The sequence below is a fragment of the Cloeon dipterum genome, chromosome 1 (genome assembly GCF_949628265.1).
Source record: "Cloeon dipterum chromosome 1, ieCloDipt1.1, whole genome shotgun sequence".
In the NCBI taxonomy this organism is placed as follows: domain Eukaryota; kingdom Metazoa; phylum Arthropoda; class Insecta; order Ephemeroptera; family Baetidae; genus Cloeon; species Cloeon dipterum.
Genome location: NC_088786.1, coordinates 30,534,742 through 30,552,147, shown reverse-complemented (window position 1 = coordinate 30,552,147; position 17,406 = coordinate 30,534,742). Strand labels below are relative to the sequence as shown.

General features: G+C 38.3%; 1 protein-coding gene across 2 annotated transcripts; it reads right to left on the bottom strand.

Moving 5' to 3' along the window:
• Window positions 1-2,365: 2,365 nt before the first annotated feature.
• On the bottom strand, window positions 2,366-5,636 carry LOC135944468 (uncharacterized). 2 transcript variants are annotated; one of them, XM_065491459.1, is made up of 7 exons: window positions 4,889-5,636; window positions 4,805-4,838; window positions 4,352-4,580; window positions 4,001-4,294; window positions 3,622-3,948; window positions 3,339-3,566; window positions 2,366-3,280 (listed from the first exon to the last, which is right to left on the bottom strand). In XM_065491459.1, the coding sequence occupies exons 1-7, from the start codon at window positions 4,905-4,907 to the stop codon at window positions 2,768-2,770; spliced, it is 1,644 nt and encodes a 547-aa protein (XP_065347531.1). In that variant the 5' UTR covers window positions 4,908-5,636; the 3' UTR covers window positions 2,366-2,767. The 2 variants fall into 2 exon arrangements, with proteins under 2 accessions (XP_065347531.1, XP_065347522.1); XM_065491450.1 differs by lacking the exons at window positions 4,805-4,838; window positions 4,889-5,636 and having other exon boundaries at window positions 4,352-4,762.
• Window positions 5,637-17,406: the final 11,770 nt, after the last annotated feature.

The following is a 17,406-nucleotide window of genomic DNA, read 5'->3' as shown; positions in this document are numbered from 1 at the left end:
GAGTGAGAGAAGCAATTTAACTTCTTACAACACAACTCTGTTGTTGGCGTTAAATTGTTTTTGCACCCGGCTCTTCTACTTTGATGATTTATTTAATTTTCCAGTCGCTTTTCCTCCACCCAGCCGTGTGATGAAGAAATACGAGCAGGATGAAAAGAAAGGCGCGCACGCTTTACTTTGCCGGCTGCATAAATCAAGGCGCTAAAAGCAGCCGCCCCGCGATGGAGGTTGAAAATGTATAAGAGAGATGAAGCCAAACGTGCGCACGCAAAAAAAGAAAGAAAATAATGATTCGCTTGGATATGCTGATGCCATAAGAATCGAGGGGGAGCAACTCGAATTTCCATATTTCACACAGAGGCTTGCGATGATTGCTTTCTTACCGACGCGAATTTCTCCCTCTCACAATATGATTTGTTGCTGCAGATGTTCTGCTCGTAGGGTTTTCCTTTCTCGGAAATGTATTTTGTATGAATATCGCAGTTGTCAAATATTAAAAATCATCTTTTTTATGAGCACAGCAACTCGTTTTTGGCGGTGGGCGTTGCAAAAGGCATTTCACAGTGAGGCGATTGAGATATCTATATATTTATCGAGGGAATCCTTGCTATGGCGGATAGGTTACTGGAGAACGATTTGTAAAAATTGCAAATAAACACACACATTATAACGGAAACAGCTTTCATTATTCACAAGAAACTAGAGTAATTTAAACGGTTGACCTTTCTTAAAAGTTTATAGTAGATGCATACTGACGTGAGCATTCTTTTATTTAAAAAGTCCTCAAACAGACTTTTTTGGACCAACAACCTAAATCGCAAGAAGTTTAAAAATGTTGCAAATTTGAATTTTTCAAGCTCTCTTGAAAACAGTTTCGATCCCTGAATTTAAAATGTTTTAAACCCTTCAAAAGAACAAAACATGCCTTTGGGGCCCCCAAAACTTTGAAAATTTAAAGAAGACATGCTAATTTAAAAAAGCAAAACGCAGTAATAAAAATTTTAATCCTGAATTATATGCCGAATTCTTTTTTCTCAGTTAAATCATAAACAAATTAGTCTGAAAATATTCCAAAAACCAGCTAGTGCTCGAAAACCGAGGGTATTTTTACTTGTGATTCGTAATTCTTATTTATGAGTTTAAGATTTTGTGCGCAAAAAGCTCATTATTTGGGGATGAGAAAATCATCCAGCACTTTAGCATTTGTCTCATCTTGATTTTTTTAATTTCAAACACCAATTTTACTTTTATGTCGTAAAATTAATCTTAAATATTGGGAATGAAAATGAAAAATACTTTTAAATCTATTTTATGGTTAGGAAAAATTAATGGTAATTCACTTAATCGAATTATTTCTTAATTTTTCTTATCTGATGGATAAAAAGATGAAACGATTAGGGTTGATCATCAAGGAAAGATTTTCTCATTGGAGGCACTCGCGAGAAAAGGGACAGCCCTGCTAATCAAACACAATAGAAAAGGTAGCGTGTCCGTGCGGCTCTAACTGACTTAACACTCTCCAACGTTTTTTCACCTCTTGTGTCGTATTTGAAGAGATTTTGAAATATGGCCTCATCGCGCACTGGAGCCGCGACGAGAGCTAAACAGGTAGCACGAAAATAAACACCTACACGTCGCAGCTGCAGTGAAATTGTTCATGTATAATTATTAACAGCTATATATTGCTATGGATGAGACAAGCAACTAAGCTGCCAGTCACCAAGATCAATATTTTACATTATATACGTGGTGCGTGTGCACACATAAAAGTCTTACACACAGAAGCGTCGAGAGGTGCTGCTGTTTTGCATAATTTGAGAGCAGCGTGCTACGGGCTCAAGACCGGTAGCCAGCCAGCATAAAGGCTGTTGACCAACGAATAAAGCCATTAGCGCCTTGAAACCCAACACGACCAGAACAAACACCCATTCCGGCCGCTCTCGCTTTTCCAAATTAACCAACGAGAACTCGGCGCGATGATGTCGACGCGCTGCGCATATTTTTCCTCCTCGCGTAAAAACGGCACGCGGGAAACAAAGGTGTGATATTTTCAGCACACGCATAGTGCTTGATTAGCGTGTTTTGCGAATCACGCTTGCAAATGTTTGCAGAATAATCTGGAAATGAGTAAAATCTATTTCAGCCTTTAAATCGCAGTCGAGTCGTTCACATAGGAAATTTTATTGTATGGTCATTGTTTTTAGCAGATTTTGAAAACTTGCCGACGTTTCAGCGACATGTTCGCTTTGTACATGTGCCTTCTTCACTTCCTTTGTATAGATTTGATATCAGTGAAATAAAGAGTTCAATTAATTACAAAATATCACTGATTAAATTATTAAAATAAACATAATCGGATCGCAGATCTATGGAAATAACCATTATTTTATTGATACAATTCCGAATTTTTAATCAACTCGACACAGGTCTTACAATGACAAAATACACCTTTTTTGCCAAAAAAAATGTTAAACATTCTGATTTCAATTATAACAGTAGCAATATAATACCAGTTTAAATTTAATTTTATAATAACTTTGTGTGCAGTTTTTGAATTGCTTTAAATTCGACAATTTTCTGGGAAAAACTAGAATAGCCGCCCTGCAAGAAAGGGAAAAATCCAAGAACATACTTTTTTAAGCAAAATAATTTAATTTGACGTGTAATGAAACTGCTTGAAATTAAATAATTCGTGCAAATCTTAAACCCATTATTTCTTCAGTCACAAACCAGCAAAAGAGTTTAAAAAAAACTATACACACATCCCCTAAAGAGTTAGATTGCTTTTCTTAAGAAATCCTGTCTCTTTCAATGTCGCCTTTACTGCGTCAATTAATTCATGTTTAAACCTCCAAACATTTGTGTCCAAAGTTAAGTTACGGGGAGAGGTACATCCAGGATTTTTCCTTGCGGTGCAATAGTGCTGCAAATGTGCGTCTTTCAGATCAAAATCGTATCTCGGGCAACTCAGATTAGGATTGCCGATGCACGCGCGGGCAAAGTGGTTGTGGAGTGCAAGAATGAGGTCAGTGTTGTGAAATGCCTTGATGCCACCGCCTGGCTTAATGTAATTCCTGTCTCGGCGGACATGCTGCAGCATATGCATGTATTTCGGAATTTCCAAGTACCAGTCGTTCAACTCTTTTTTATCGTCCATGAAGTAAACATTGCGAGCGATGAAAGAAGCGTAAGTGATATTTTTAGCAGCGACAGCTTCCGGCAATGTTATATCATATATGAGCTGCTGCCACGTTTTTATCTCCCCACGCGGAACAATCACCTATAATTATTAAGGCCAATTATAAGTGTGCTACTGAATTTAAAAAAAAACAACAAACCTCGTCCACGTCAAGCAAAACGACGTATTGGTACTGATACATGTTTTGATAGAGACAGTCAGTAAAGTAAATCAATTCCTGGAGGCGCTTGCTGGCACCACGATGCTTTAGATAGGTGGGCATTAAATCTGGGATATTGGCGTAGTGTCCAGGCATGGTGACTTTGATTATTTCCACATTCCACGTTTTCTCATAGTGTTCCAACACTCGAGTGATATTTTCGTGAACCTGAAAATTGAAAAATAATAAATATTATCAAACTTGGGGTTGTGCTTTTACGAACGTGTAATTCATAAAAGACGATTTTGTCAGCTCCAAGAATTCTGAGCAGTTCAATCCATTCCACAAGCCGGATTGCGAAAGATGCGTTATGTTTCAGATTCAACGCCTTTACGCAAACGACAAAATCCTTTTTATATTCTTCCTGGAGTGGATTGTGCACCACCCTGAGATTGTTTGTGGCGCGGTCGCAGGGACGACCGACCAACGTAACGGAGTCTGGCACTCGGTCGCCGTACTCTTTGGGTATGGAGCAGCTGAGGACGTAGGGATGAAGAGACTCGTTCTTAGCTCCCCATTTCGTATTCCAAATGTATAGCGAGTGGGAAATCTGGACGCAGCCACAGTTATTAAAAAACTCAATACATTGTTTAATGCTTCACTTTAGAAAATGCAGGCTTTTCATTTCCGAACCACAAAAGGCAGTTGGCGTTTTCTGTGAGGTTGATTTTGTCAATCATGGCGAGAATTCGAATAATCCGTCCGCCTGCTGCTGGTCTGCCGTCGAAGTAAGCACCGTAAAGAATATAAGACTCATTGTCCGTTTTTTGCTGTTGCCAATAAATATTGTTGTAATGGATGTCCAAAGGGTTCACATATAATCCACACGTCTTGTTGAATCGAGGACCACTGTCGCGAAGGTGCGCAACAAATACGTTAGGATGTTTTATCTTTATCTTTGATTAAAACTAATAAGTCAGAAAAACCGTGTATTTGGTGAGTAGTTTTTATACCTGGCTTAAAATATCGTCATCAGTGAGCACTGTATTATCAACTTTTAATACACTCTCATTTTGCACACCAATAACTTTCGGCAGTTTGTCATCGCCGCTGGTCAAATCAACAGCTTTATTAAGTTTTCTTTCTTCAGTACCTAATAAGAGAGGGTGCAAAACCAAGTAGAGAGACCACAGAAGCACTGCAGTGGTGAAAGAGAAGAACAGTTTCCTCACAATAAATACACTGAAAAAATATATTAGTTCTATGAATAGAGCAATTTGCTTATTTATAAAGGTGATGCATTTGATTTTGCGCATTGCACGATTTTTGACCAAAGACAAAATCAAATGTATCATACAGTCTAATTTGCAAATTTAAAAATATTTCTAAGGATTTAACTTCCCATGTGCTTTTCTTGTAATTCAATTGCAAATGAGGAAATTGTGCGTGAAAATTTTATCAAATACCTGAAAGATCCATCTGTCAAATTAATTCCTGGTTCTGAAATTTATAACGCTTAATTTAAAATAAAACTGATATATCCTTCTCACTTATTAAATTTTCGATCATATTGCATATAGGCAAGAGATCTTCCACGTCTAAAAGGAACTCTATTATATATATATATAGTTCTCTCTCTTGCGACTCGGGAATACGATATTATATATTTATGTTGATAGCATAAAAATCGCGATTGCCAAAGCTCCCTTCAGATCCGAGATTCCATGATGGACCAGTAGTTGTTCATTGTCGTACTTTAACAGTGTCGTTCTTTCCACCAACAGAGCAGGTGAAAAGAGATTTGTGGATATAAATAAATGCCGCTTAATACGCTGTGTAAGTCATTCGCCCTGAAAATCTACACAGTATTAAAAATTTTTAACAAATATCAATGCTGAGAGAGAATTTTTAAACATTCTCCATGTGAATAAACGGAAATGGTTTTGTGGAAATTTTTTACTGTTTCATAGAAATTGACGTGGGGCTTTTGAGTGGCCTGATTGGATGGTATTTGGTGATTCAGATGAATTCAACTTTTCAAGTGTGGCTCAAAAGTCTTAATTTGCGTGATTCTTGCTCTTTAAAAGTTAATCATATGCAAAGAAAAAAGCCGGTCCGCCTCGTCCTAGATACTGCGAATTATAGTTTCAACTATCCAAAAATTAATACCAAATGTTTATCCATTCTCATGTAGCTCCAGTTTTAGTCAATAGGCGTATTCCACAAAATAGCTTGAGTGTTCCGTGCCAATAAATCATCAAAATCATACAACTCACCGAGTTTTAATGGGACCGCCACACCGGCGCGTGTTACATTTATAGTGACGCTTGGATGAACAAACTATAGCCATCTGAGTTGCGAGTTCGCTTTTGATCGTGCGCTTGCTGATGTTCACTTATTTCCCTGGCAAAAGGCTGAAGGGGAATTTTAAATTCAGTATTACTATACTAAACCTTCATCCTTATCATTTTGCAATAAAAACACATTTTTTGAAAAAATTATAAATATTTAAATGATTAAAATTCAGGCGTTCCTTTGATATTATTTTCCTTACTTTCAAACTACTTTCAAACTAACTGTTGTTTTATTAAAGTGAGGTCTGGTTTTTTAATTTAAAATTGAAATAACATTTTTCAGCAAGCACTGCATTTGAGCGATTCTCAATTCAGTAATATGGGATCTGTCTCTAATTTTTTACCCATCAATTTGTCAAAATAAAATTTATATTGCTGTTACATCGGTTGTGTAACTTTCAGCGTCTGATAAAACATTGGGGCTGTCCCCCCTTCGCGATCGAATTTGCCTGGGTTTTCGTGGTAGTGAGCGAGGACGCGTCACTTTGATATGATGACACAATGGGTGTTGGGCCAGCCAACGGCGCGCTAGCAATGTTTGCGGTGGGCTTTGCTTCTTGCCCGGCACATTAAATGCTTTGTCAGTGCATGATGAGGTGTTTGCCCAAGGGTGTCCGATTACTTCTGAGCAGATGATCTGCATGATGAACACAACCTTTTTATGAAACGCCAGGGTGTGAATCCAAACAACTGATAGCAAACATTTTCACCACGCAGAGGTGAGAACTTTCAGGCCTTGCTATCACCTGCCTCCAACGGCCGACGCCGACGCAATTTACTGTTTGCTTTGGCACGGAAATCGGAAAGCGTTTTACACTCTTAACTCGACACAAATATCGGTCCTGAAAATGATGGCGCAATGAAATTATAGAAATTCGAGTTTTTCTCTGCATGTATAAAAATATCTTGAATATTCACGTTAGAAATTGTGCCTGAAATAATTTAGTCAACTAGTAAAGAGCATTTTTCATCAGTTGGCTGGTATCCTAGTGGATGAGGAAACTGGTAAATTGAAAATGGGATTATCCGTATCCACAGGCAAAAGTCATCTCATCAACTCGGCTCAAAATCCGTACCCCTGTCTCATGTGTGATGCACTCAACGCTGGCTTACGTGGTCGTGTGCGATATTAGCAACACTCGGCCTGGCCTTTCTGACACTGCAAATCCCTCAATGTCCCTGGGGTTACAGAACAGAATGAAGCTTTTTGCTTACTCCAACAGCAAAAGGGACGTTTTAAATTTTCACAGCTCACAAATTCATGATATTATTGCACACAAAAATTAATTTTCCACCTGCCGAAATCTGTACAGGGTACTAGCTGCTTTACAAAATTTTAAAAATACTGTCAATAAACTAAACTTTCCTCATTTCCCCTTAACAATCAATTTGCATTTTGTGTTTACCACAATGATTTCAAACTCACGTAAATCCATTTCAATAGTGTATGTTTTGTGAATGAAAGTATTTTTTAAGAATTCATGTGACATTTTCTCAATACATACATGGTTGGATTGGAAGAAAAGAAGAAAAACTTTATCTTCAAAGCAATTAAAGGAAATGCAATACCAACGCACCTGCGGGTTTTAAATAAAACATTTTACGCTCTTTAATTTCTTCAGTGTAGGTCTTTGTGAGAGACACTTTAGATCCTTTCAAAGTTACGCTGCGCCGCACAAAAGAACTCCGCAAAGTGTTTCGCCCTCTGGGGTGCAACAGAGCAACGAGGGTGCGACGTATGATTCGTATCACTCTGATTTGAATGGTCTGTTGCCCGCCCGCTCCCCGGGAATATTTTATTTGGGGGAGCGAGCTGGCATATTTACAATTTAATTCACAGTCAATTCTCCGCGTCAGAAATGCGGAGATGTAATTACTTAACAAGATCACAAAGTTTTTCCGCGTGGCACTCCCTTTGATTATATTTTCGCAACGTTATTATTTCCCTCTCGCACATCATCATATCACCTCCACTAAAGATCAAAGGTGGAAACAAATTACAAACGACGAATGTATCATTACGCTTTTTGATTTTGATGCTGTTTGCTTGACAGTGCGTAAGCTCAGCTCGTTATTTTTAAATAAGGAGTGACAAAATGACTGGCGGGAGATTTCACTCTGCCTCTTTTTTTCAATATTTACTCATACTTGTCAACGCGATGTGGGAACTGATCATCAGGAATATTGGAAAGTTTTAGTCTCTCACGGCAAAGCAACAGTTTTATTAGAGGAATATCAGACGAAGTCCTGCTTTTATTTTAATGATGATAATGAAATGGAATAACCTGGAGCAGTTGCGAGTTACATGTAAATAGAGTAAATGTTAATGAAATTAAGCAACTCGCAATTAAAACTAATTTTGTTTGAAATGAGAAATGATTGATCAGAACGAAACAAAAATCAGTCATTCTAAAAGACGAGCATCCGAAAAATTTTCAAATGCATATTTATTTATGTTTGTTTATTCTCACTTAAAGAACACATACATAATTATGTTTTTGTCAATTATCATAAAAATGACATGTCAAGAGATAAGAAAGTGAGAAAGGGCACCACTTATGGCGTACACCGTGTTAAAGCTTTTCTCTGTGAAGAGCAAAGCCGAAGTGGGCCCATAAAATGAGATAGATGGCTAACATTATTAGTTTCATTCCTGCGTTCTGAATTTGCATTTTCGGGGTACCTTATTGAATAATAAAACATTTTTAATCTTGAAAAGTCGTATAGGACTGGGCTACTCACAATTATAATCAGTCACACTTCAAATCAGGGGTGAGAAAATCTCACCCCGCCGCATGTCACTGCTGCGCGGTGCGAAAAACTCACCTTTGACACCCCAGGTATAGTGACATGTGGCGGGGTGAGATTTTCTAACTGCAGCGCAGTGACATTTTCTCACCCCTGACTTGCAGTGTAAACGCGGTTTTAGTCTGGTCGTGGTGACGGACAACAATTTTCTCTTTTTATTCAGCGGGGTCCAGATGTGCGACAAAATTCGTTTCCACTACGAAGATCCAAGATGGCGTTTGAATGTGGGGAAACAAAAAACTCATTATGGATTGCCGTACGGGTGTCAAGAGTTTGTTTTTACGATCCAAAAGACACAGTTAGTACAAGTAATGCAAATTATGCCACAATATTGACGAAAACTTGGTTCTTTTCGCGCATTTTCACGTGACCGTTTTTTCGCGCCATACTCCACCAGACGCCACATCTGCGCGTCGCACGAATCTGGTCCCCACTGTTTTTATTGAAACGCACTAGATATACATTTATTTGCCTGTTTTCAAGCAATGTGTTTGTTGCACTCCCCAATGAAATGATCAGTGGAATGCAAGAATTTAGGAGAAGCCCACACAGGTATTCATCCCTAATTATACCCCTTCAAACGTCAGTATAGTTGACAATGGACATTCCCTCCAGGCCCCAATGCGCAGGAAAACATCAACAAATTAAGCAGAGTTCAAAACAGGGCGATGCTGCATGCACTGTATGTACAATGCCTATGGAAGTTCGGAGCGACGTCAGGGTATTGTTGCAACAGAAGGAAGCGCAGCCTATTCCCGCCTCTTATAGCCGCCCCCGGTGAGACGCACCTTTGCATTCAGGGTTTGCAGACCCTGGAACAACCCTTACCACCGATTTGAAGCAAATTTGCCTTCTCTTTGCGAGCAGTTCTAGTGGTGCCATTTTTTAATTTTGATTTGTTATTAATTAATTTATTAAAAATTTGATTACAAGACATTGCAGCGTCAACTTACATTTTGTTTCACACGTTCATGCCGCCACTACTTGTCATTTTTTGTCATTGTTGATTTTTTTCAATATTCCTACTTGTCATTTCTCATCATTAAGAAACAACATTAATAACTTCAATATCATATTCTCACTGCAAGTGCACGCATCGGATCTCGGTTCATTTCTTACATGTTGCATTTTTTCTCTATTTGGGGAGTTCCTCTACCCAGGAAAGAGGTAAACTTCAAAGTCCAAATCCTATTTAATAAAATAGATTTCGGCGAGATATATCCAGGTTAAATTTCCACAGCCTAATCCTTTATGTTAACGCATTAATGCGCACAACCTGAAAACAACCTGGCCTGATAAGCAGATTATCGTCAGCTTAAAGAGCGTACGAGGACCACCCGCACTTAAACAACTCATGCCGGCACCAAAAATTTTCAAGTGCCACACAATTTTCTTTCACGCGGCCGATTCTTTATCCTTTTTATTCACAAATACAAGGTATTTGAAGTACACATAAAAGCTTTTCCATTGTGTGGTTTCAACGATCATATCGACGGTCGGTCATCTCGCTTGACAACATCCATTCATTCTATAATCCATTTTAGGTATACCTCTAGAGGGATATTTTTAAAAATGGCATTCTATGGTATCGTCTCAGAGCTTTGTCCTCTTGAACAACGCTTCTCCATGTGAAGTGTGTTTGCCAAGAAACGATTGAAAATACAGGACCGACTTTTGTTTTTCTTAAAAAATTTAATGCATATATATTGCTTTCCTAAAATATAATCTGAAATATTAAACTTGGGATTCCCCGCAAATTAGGGCGAAAAATAATTCAATATATTAAGTAATGGTGGAAATAGTCAGATTTATGGGGAAATTTTTGGCGTGAACAGCCAAAAAGAGCAGCAAGGCCATTCTGTATTGAGTGAAATCCAAGCAACAAAAGGCCAGCGCGGTCACTGTGACATTGATGGATCACATATTCTCAATCGGGGATCCTTTATAAGCATCATTCTACAAATTCCTTTGCGAACAAGTAAATTAGAATGATATATTTCTGTAGGGATACCTACATTCCGTAAAAAAATAGCCATTCTGCAACGAAATTCACACAACAGACAAATCACATTGTTTGACAAGCATATATATAAACCGACGCGACACAATTCAAGAGAGAGAGAGAGAGAGAGAGAGAGAGAGAGAGAGAGAGAGAGAGAATTCCTGCAACAGTCTAGACGACCGGACCAACCCTGAGGACAATCTGGACGACGAGCCTGTAAGACGTAAAGATCGCCATCGCAGCGAGATGATGTTGCTTCCGTCTCCGATGTTGTCGATCGCACGCCTGGTCTTAAGCGGTACCACACTTGGGATTCTGCGCCACGCTTCACCGAAGTCCCTGACAAACCCACTCGAGCACGTCCGAGTCTTTATTCCGTCCCATTCTCCGAGCCTCACCATACTTCACATTAACACAGCACCACAGCCAGTCTACTCATTTCCGATGTCGTCCTATTTCCACACACGCAGCCAACAACCGCAACTTTAAAAAATTCCTAATATAAGAAACCACAGTGCATCATAATTCTTTCCTATATATCTTTAATTAAAATTTCACGTTCTAGCGTCCTATTCCCAGAGAGTTATTCCTACTTAAATTTAGAAAAGATCTTAAAATTATTCGTCGTCGAGAGGCTAAAAAGATGAGCTTTCACGAGGCATGGCATCATTGAAATTGTTGGCCGTTTCGCAAAATTTTTGCGATCGCAAGTAGAGCAAGCCAAATCCGTGTGAAGTCAAAGAATCGTGTTTGGCGGGTCTTACAGGCTGAAACAGAACTAAAAAAGGGCAGATTTGTAATCCTCAAGCCTTTTGCTATAATTTTGGTCTGCGCGGTACTGCAAAATGTAAACTATGCTTTCTTGCGGCAAGTCCAGCAAATGAAAAGCTCTCACTTGCTTGAGATTTATTTAATTTTCTGCGATTATTATTTTTGAAGAATAAGAAAATACCAATCATTTGAAACTTTTCAACGCTTCATCAATCAAGCAAATTTTACACTGCACTTCAATTTAATTCTAAGTGTGGAAACTAATTCTATTAGTTGGATTTCAAATAATAATAGAGAATTTCAGCGGTACAGCTCTATAAAAGGAGTGATGGTGGATTGAAATGATGTGTTTTCACAAACTACAGAGAAATAACATTTATAATTTAAGGATATCGATTGAAACCGCTGATATACATGATAAATCTTCAAAAGCTGGTCGATCCCTATTTGTATGTCCTTTCGTTTCCCGTTATTTTCTTAGTAGTCTGTTTTTTTTGGTTTTCATAAATTGACTTTGAGCAAGAATCACCTCGTCATAACGAGATAGTTCACCGCACCAAAAGGTTTCTCACGTTCAGTTACTTTTGGTTCCATTCAAACGGAAAAAGCCCAGAAAATCACGAGTTTAGCACTGCATTGTCAGTCTTTCAGATTAATGGAACGGAACACAAAAATTATTATTTCCACGGCATGAAACGCTGATCAAAAATTCGCTTTTTATTTTAAATTCATCCATCGTGTTAATTAAAAATTATCTACGAAATCATGCAGGCAAGGAGGACTGTATCAATGTATCTGGCATTAAAATTAACCCGAGTTTCCCTAGTGGTGGCCAAGCCTGTGTTAAAATCTGGTTGTTTGTTGTCCGCCGCATCAAAAGCATGGCGTGTGAAATCCAACAAACGGCTATGGTGGTGTGCAGAGACGGCGGCCGCGGCACCCAAACACCAACAAAGGGGACAAAGGCCAAAGCGTGTGCGCCCATGATGATTTCATCGTCATCACATAAGAAGGAATTAGAATAAGCAGGAGAGGAAACGCTGAAAAAGAGGAAGTCGCACAAGATAAGCCCTGGACACGAAATAAACTCGGCGGCCCGAAGCAGCAACAAGGGGAGTTTATTTCTCTGCTCTCACCTGCTGTAAGCCCTCCGTCCAACCCCCGCTGTGTTTTCCACGCACTTTTCAATCAGGATAATCAAGCAGAGTGAACTTCCCTCTCTGCTCTATTTTGCACGGCTTTTCAGTGCGAAAGACTTGATGTCTGTTTTGATCAGCGAGGGTGACAAATTGATTATTCTAATAAAAACGGTGCCGCGCTTTGTAGTCGGGACGAGAGGTGCGCGATTTCAAGCCCTCCAAGTGTCGGCCGCATTCAAACGACCGTATATATTTGCTAATGGATGCTGCGAGATCATTTACAAAACCAGTGGCGGGCTAATCACTCTCGTCTACCTTTTATTGTTCATTATTGTAGAGCTTGTTTACCGACGGCTTTTTGTGTTTCAGCCGGGGAAAGCACTACATGCGCTTCTAATGGTTTAATCAATTCTGGACCTTTGATATTTTCATCTGTGAATTAATCAATTAATCCAAAATTGGAAGTAAAAAGCGCTTGACACTGTGGGTTACTCGGTTCGAAATATAAATTTTACCACATAAAAGTTCTCTCAAATAATTGTTGAAATATCTGAAGTTGTTGGGCTGCGTTGGAAGGTGGATTCGGAATTTCAGGGCGTGAGGAATGTCATCTTCTCATCTCAAATTTCCTAAATATCCGCGTCTATGGGCAAATTTCCGTGCGTCACGTCGGGGTCACCAAATGTGGGGTTACTTGGTTCGAGCCAAAAGGAAATGCATCTGGTTCCTTTGTAGACGTAGATTTAATCCATAATTAAGACTGTAAATATTACATAATAAATAATCACAATAAAATCTCAAAGGAAAGTCAATATATAAACAATTAATTAACGCATCAATATGCGAGTCGAGAATAACAATAATTATTATCACAGTGAAATACAATGCTTACCCCGGTATAGTCTTCGGGTCTATAAGTTATTACAAGCATCATATATGCGCACGACATTATACTCCCGGCCGGAGAGGTAAAATGCGACATGACCGTATGCGTGCGTAGGTGAGCGGTCAGTGAAGGTGTATTATACAGGGTAAATGAGAAAAGCTTATCATACAGTTACAAGTGACATCTAAAGGTTACAAACTAAGTTAACGCCAATAAGCGGGAACCGCTACAACACTACCGTCAGCACTTTCTGTGCTTCTTCAAATTAATTTTTTACTGCTCAAATTTGTGAGGAAATTCTTTCACGTAACATTTGCGGTCTGGCATAAAAGCGGATGTTTTGTTTTTAGACTCTTTAGTGGAAAACTGGGTTAAGGAATACCCAAGCCGCATCCTGGCCCATCCTGGTTTTCGTATAAAACCCGTATGGCACAATGATATGAGTGCATTCCTTGGAAAATTGTTGCTCCAGCATGAACACGACCGGTGGAATCCTCGCCGCAACCCTTTTGGTTCTGCACTTCGCGTTAGGGGTGACTCCAGCAGCGATTCCTACAGCAGGTCCTGTTGGAGCGATGCGAACAACATCGTACAAGACCTACACTCGCCCTTATGCAGAAGTTTTGGACGAATTTCGTGAAGCATGCATTACTCAGGGATTTACTTGGGTTGAAAAAGACAAGCAATGTATTTTTGCTAAGCCGTAAATTTTGACGTTTCATTTTTAATGTGTTCTTTTCACATGAAAAATAAAAATATATTATTAACTAAATATAAAATTGATATTCTTTTATATATTTATTTTAACCCTAAAATATTACATATAGCATATACAAGAGGTCTAAATAATAGCGCTATTTTTACTGTGATGAATTTGGTATTTAGGCTGATGATTTTACCGTTTTCTGGAAACCTTTGTGTAATTTCTATTGATACTATTACTTGCGAGTTCCTGCCCGTAAGATCTGAACAGCTATAATCCGGAAGATCAAAGCCTCGCACAAAAAGGCTTTACGACAGAGGTCTCAAGTCTTAAACTAAGCCGAGTTGCGTGCATCTCTATAGCCGAAACGCTATAGTCGCAATTTTACAGCTGAAGCCTCTGTGTGAATTCGATCAAAACTCATTTTCAGAAAAGAATAAAAACAGTTTCTTATAAGAAAGGTGACAAGTTGATTCGTTAATCAATATAGATGATAAATTTTATTGGTTATTTGATTTATAACTTACTTCAAATCATCGTTAGCTCGCATTGTCAAGGCATTCTCAGGAGTGTCAAAGCAATGGGGGGGTATTTGGAGCAGTTCCGAGATCTAATACTGGCTACCCAATGTCAGAGATGGCAAAAAAGTGGTTAGTTTAGTGACTCGAAATGCTCAAGTTGCTCAACGGGCTGGGAGATATGATAATATAATGATGAGAGATTAATTTGTAATGACCGTAAAATGGGATGATCACAGTTTTAAAATTGAATTTTAAAGCAAATGTTTAATCGGGAAGTTTTACTCAACTCCAAACTAATTCAAAATTTTGATCCACTGCTTAAAAAATCATCTTTTTCGGCTCTTCATTAGTCCCACGCTAATGATAAAACTAGCTAAATTACTACCATAAGTGGTTAAAATTTCCGTTTTGCTCTACTAAATTAGTTCGAAATAATTATTTCAAAGTTTAAGAGACGACACCTGCGTAAAACTTGAGTCCTAAAAGGTCAAGACAAAAGGATAAAAGTTGCGAGATTCTAATAATAATATATTTTGGAAATAGATCGCTATTAATAGGAAATATTCTGCATGCGGCACTTTACAGCTAAAAATAGCAGCAGTTTGATAGGCTCAAGAAGAAAAATGAACAATAGATATAGAATTGAATAATAATAAAAAACGAGGCTTTTGTGGCAAGATCAGAAGCTGGCGTGAGCAGCTAGAATTATTTTCTTACAATCAAGTTTTATACCTAACAAAAGTGAAAAGGCTTTGAGCGGCTGCGGATTGCGAGACGAATGCATGCTCGATCCCTGTTTGTGTGCGGTACAAATAATGGCCGAATTTTATAATCCGCATGCAGGGTGCTGTGTGCTCCTCGCAGCTTGTACGTATCATTGCAGTGATTGAAAAGCATTTTGATAATCACGTGGGGGGTCGTGGAAAAAAAGGTACATGCACTTCTATTTATTGTAAATGCAACAGTCTGAACAGTTGTTCGCCTTGTGTGCAAGCTGTCAAACACACAACTATATTATATGAATGTGTGTACCGCAAATGCATAAGCATCAACGTGTGTAGCAACATATATATTTTTATTTACTACGTTTTAATGTCGTGAGGGAATCATAATAACATACATATCATAACTGACGAGCGTACAGAGCAATTTAACGAAGTCTCTCAGAAGAATTTTTGTTTCACACGAAGGGAATTATTTGGATCGATGATTTGAATTTTATTTTTTGTTTGTTATGAACACTACCGGCCTTTCAAAGATAATATATGATAGATTGAATTTTCAGAATTTTTCCTAAGGTAGTACCTGTACGAACTATTTCAAAAATTTTCATATTCTTCAGAATATTAGGGGAGTTTGGGGATAAGCACGGTATAATACATTTTTGCTTCGACTGCCATTTATTAAGAGTTGTCAATAAATCATGAAACTAATTGGGTATCACTCTTCTTTGAATTTGAAATCCTATGTCCACTGATAAATATTTTGATAAAATTTAAAGATTAATGCAATGTTGAATAGCCGTTCTGTTGGCAGGAAAAGAGGAGAAAATTTACTTTTATTTCATATGACACACTGATTAGAAAACACTACATATGTTATTTGATTCACTGCCACCTAACTTCTGCTTTATCATAAAAGATAAAGGATAATAGACATTTAAACTCCTTGAGCAACCATTGTTGCAGCTGAAATGATCATGTAAATATATTTTCGTTCTCTCTGCATGGCAAACGCGAAATATCATCTTACATCATAATGAGCTAAAAGTTAACGCTTCGCTCTGTTCGGGCAAGTTTGTTGAAAACTTTGTTAATAAATAGGTTGATCAACCTTATGTAATTAAAGTAATTACGAGAAATCTTACAGCTTGAGAAAATCATAATCATGGCATGCGCGCGCGGTTGGAGCAAACTACCGTGGAAGTATCAAGTTTCGCAAGTTGCACTCTGCTCGGAGATGAGAGGCAAGAGAAACGCTGCACTTGAGTCCTCTGGTAATTAATAAAATTATTTCTTACACTGCAGCAGCGCTGGAAGCAGCACAAGGAGCAAAATAGACGCAAGGAATCCTTACAGCATTCAGAGGCTACCTTGTTACATTCAACAAGAGAAAAGTTAATTTTTCTCCCTTCTCAGCTGCTTTGCGGCATTCTTATCGTGGAATCTTATGAAACTGCTGGATAAATTTAAGAGTTTGACGTAAAGAGGCAAAAACACGGTGTTCTTTAGAATTAGGAAGGGAATTTACAAAATTATCATTCGGCCAAGATTTTTTTTAAAAAAGAAACATTTGTATATTTTTTCTCTCCATCCAATATAAAATTATACGAGTGGCTATATAAGAGCCCCCCTTAGGCCCTGCAGGCCTCCAGACGGGCGCTTCGCGCCAGCCCTTGGGCAACTGTCCGTCTACTCCATCAAAACCATTTTAAAATTAAAACAACATTTAAAGTCATATATATGCCATTAAAAATAAATCACCATAAAACAGCTGCACAGGGTGGCTCTTATTTAAATGGTTAAAGAATTATTGGCAAAATTTGAAAATTTGATGACGTGCTTGAAGAAGATCAGTCTGTTAATTAACGACTTTTTAGTTTTCCCCCAAACGTTTATATCGCTGAATGTCTTTCAATTCAAATGATTTGATTAAAATCCTGATTTTTCCTTGTCCGTTAAATGTGTTTTGGGGTAATCTGCATGACGGAATAGATTGCGTTTTGCGCAGGACAGATTTATTTTCACTTCTCACGTGTTTTCTGCTCCAGTGGGAATCTATTCACGTTGAAGCTGTGTAAATACGCATGCACGTCATATAATGTAGATTCTCGTTGATTACCATAATGGAGCACAATGAGGAATCATAAGCTGGTTATGATTCA

Excerpts from the sequence above, each read along its gene's own strand:
- LOC135944468 (XM_065491450.1), bottom strand. The coding sequence starts at position 4,693 with ATGATACATTTGATTTTGTCTTTGGTCAAAAATCGTGCAATGCGCAAA. Across the intron at positions 4,295-4,351 it reads ATGACGATATTTTAAGCCAG|ATAAAGATAAAACATCCTAA; the intron begins GTATAAAAACTA and ends TTTTAATCAAAG. Across the intron at positions 3,949-4,000 it reads AAAAGCCTGCATTTTCTAAA|ATTTCCCACTCGCTATACAT; the intron begins GTGAAGCATTAA and ends GGCTGCGTCCAG.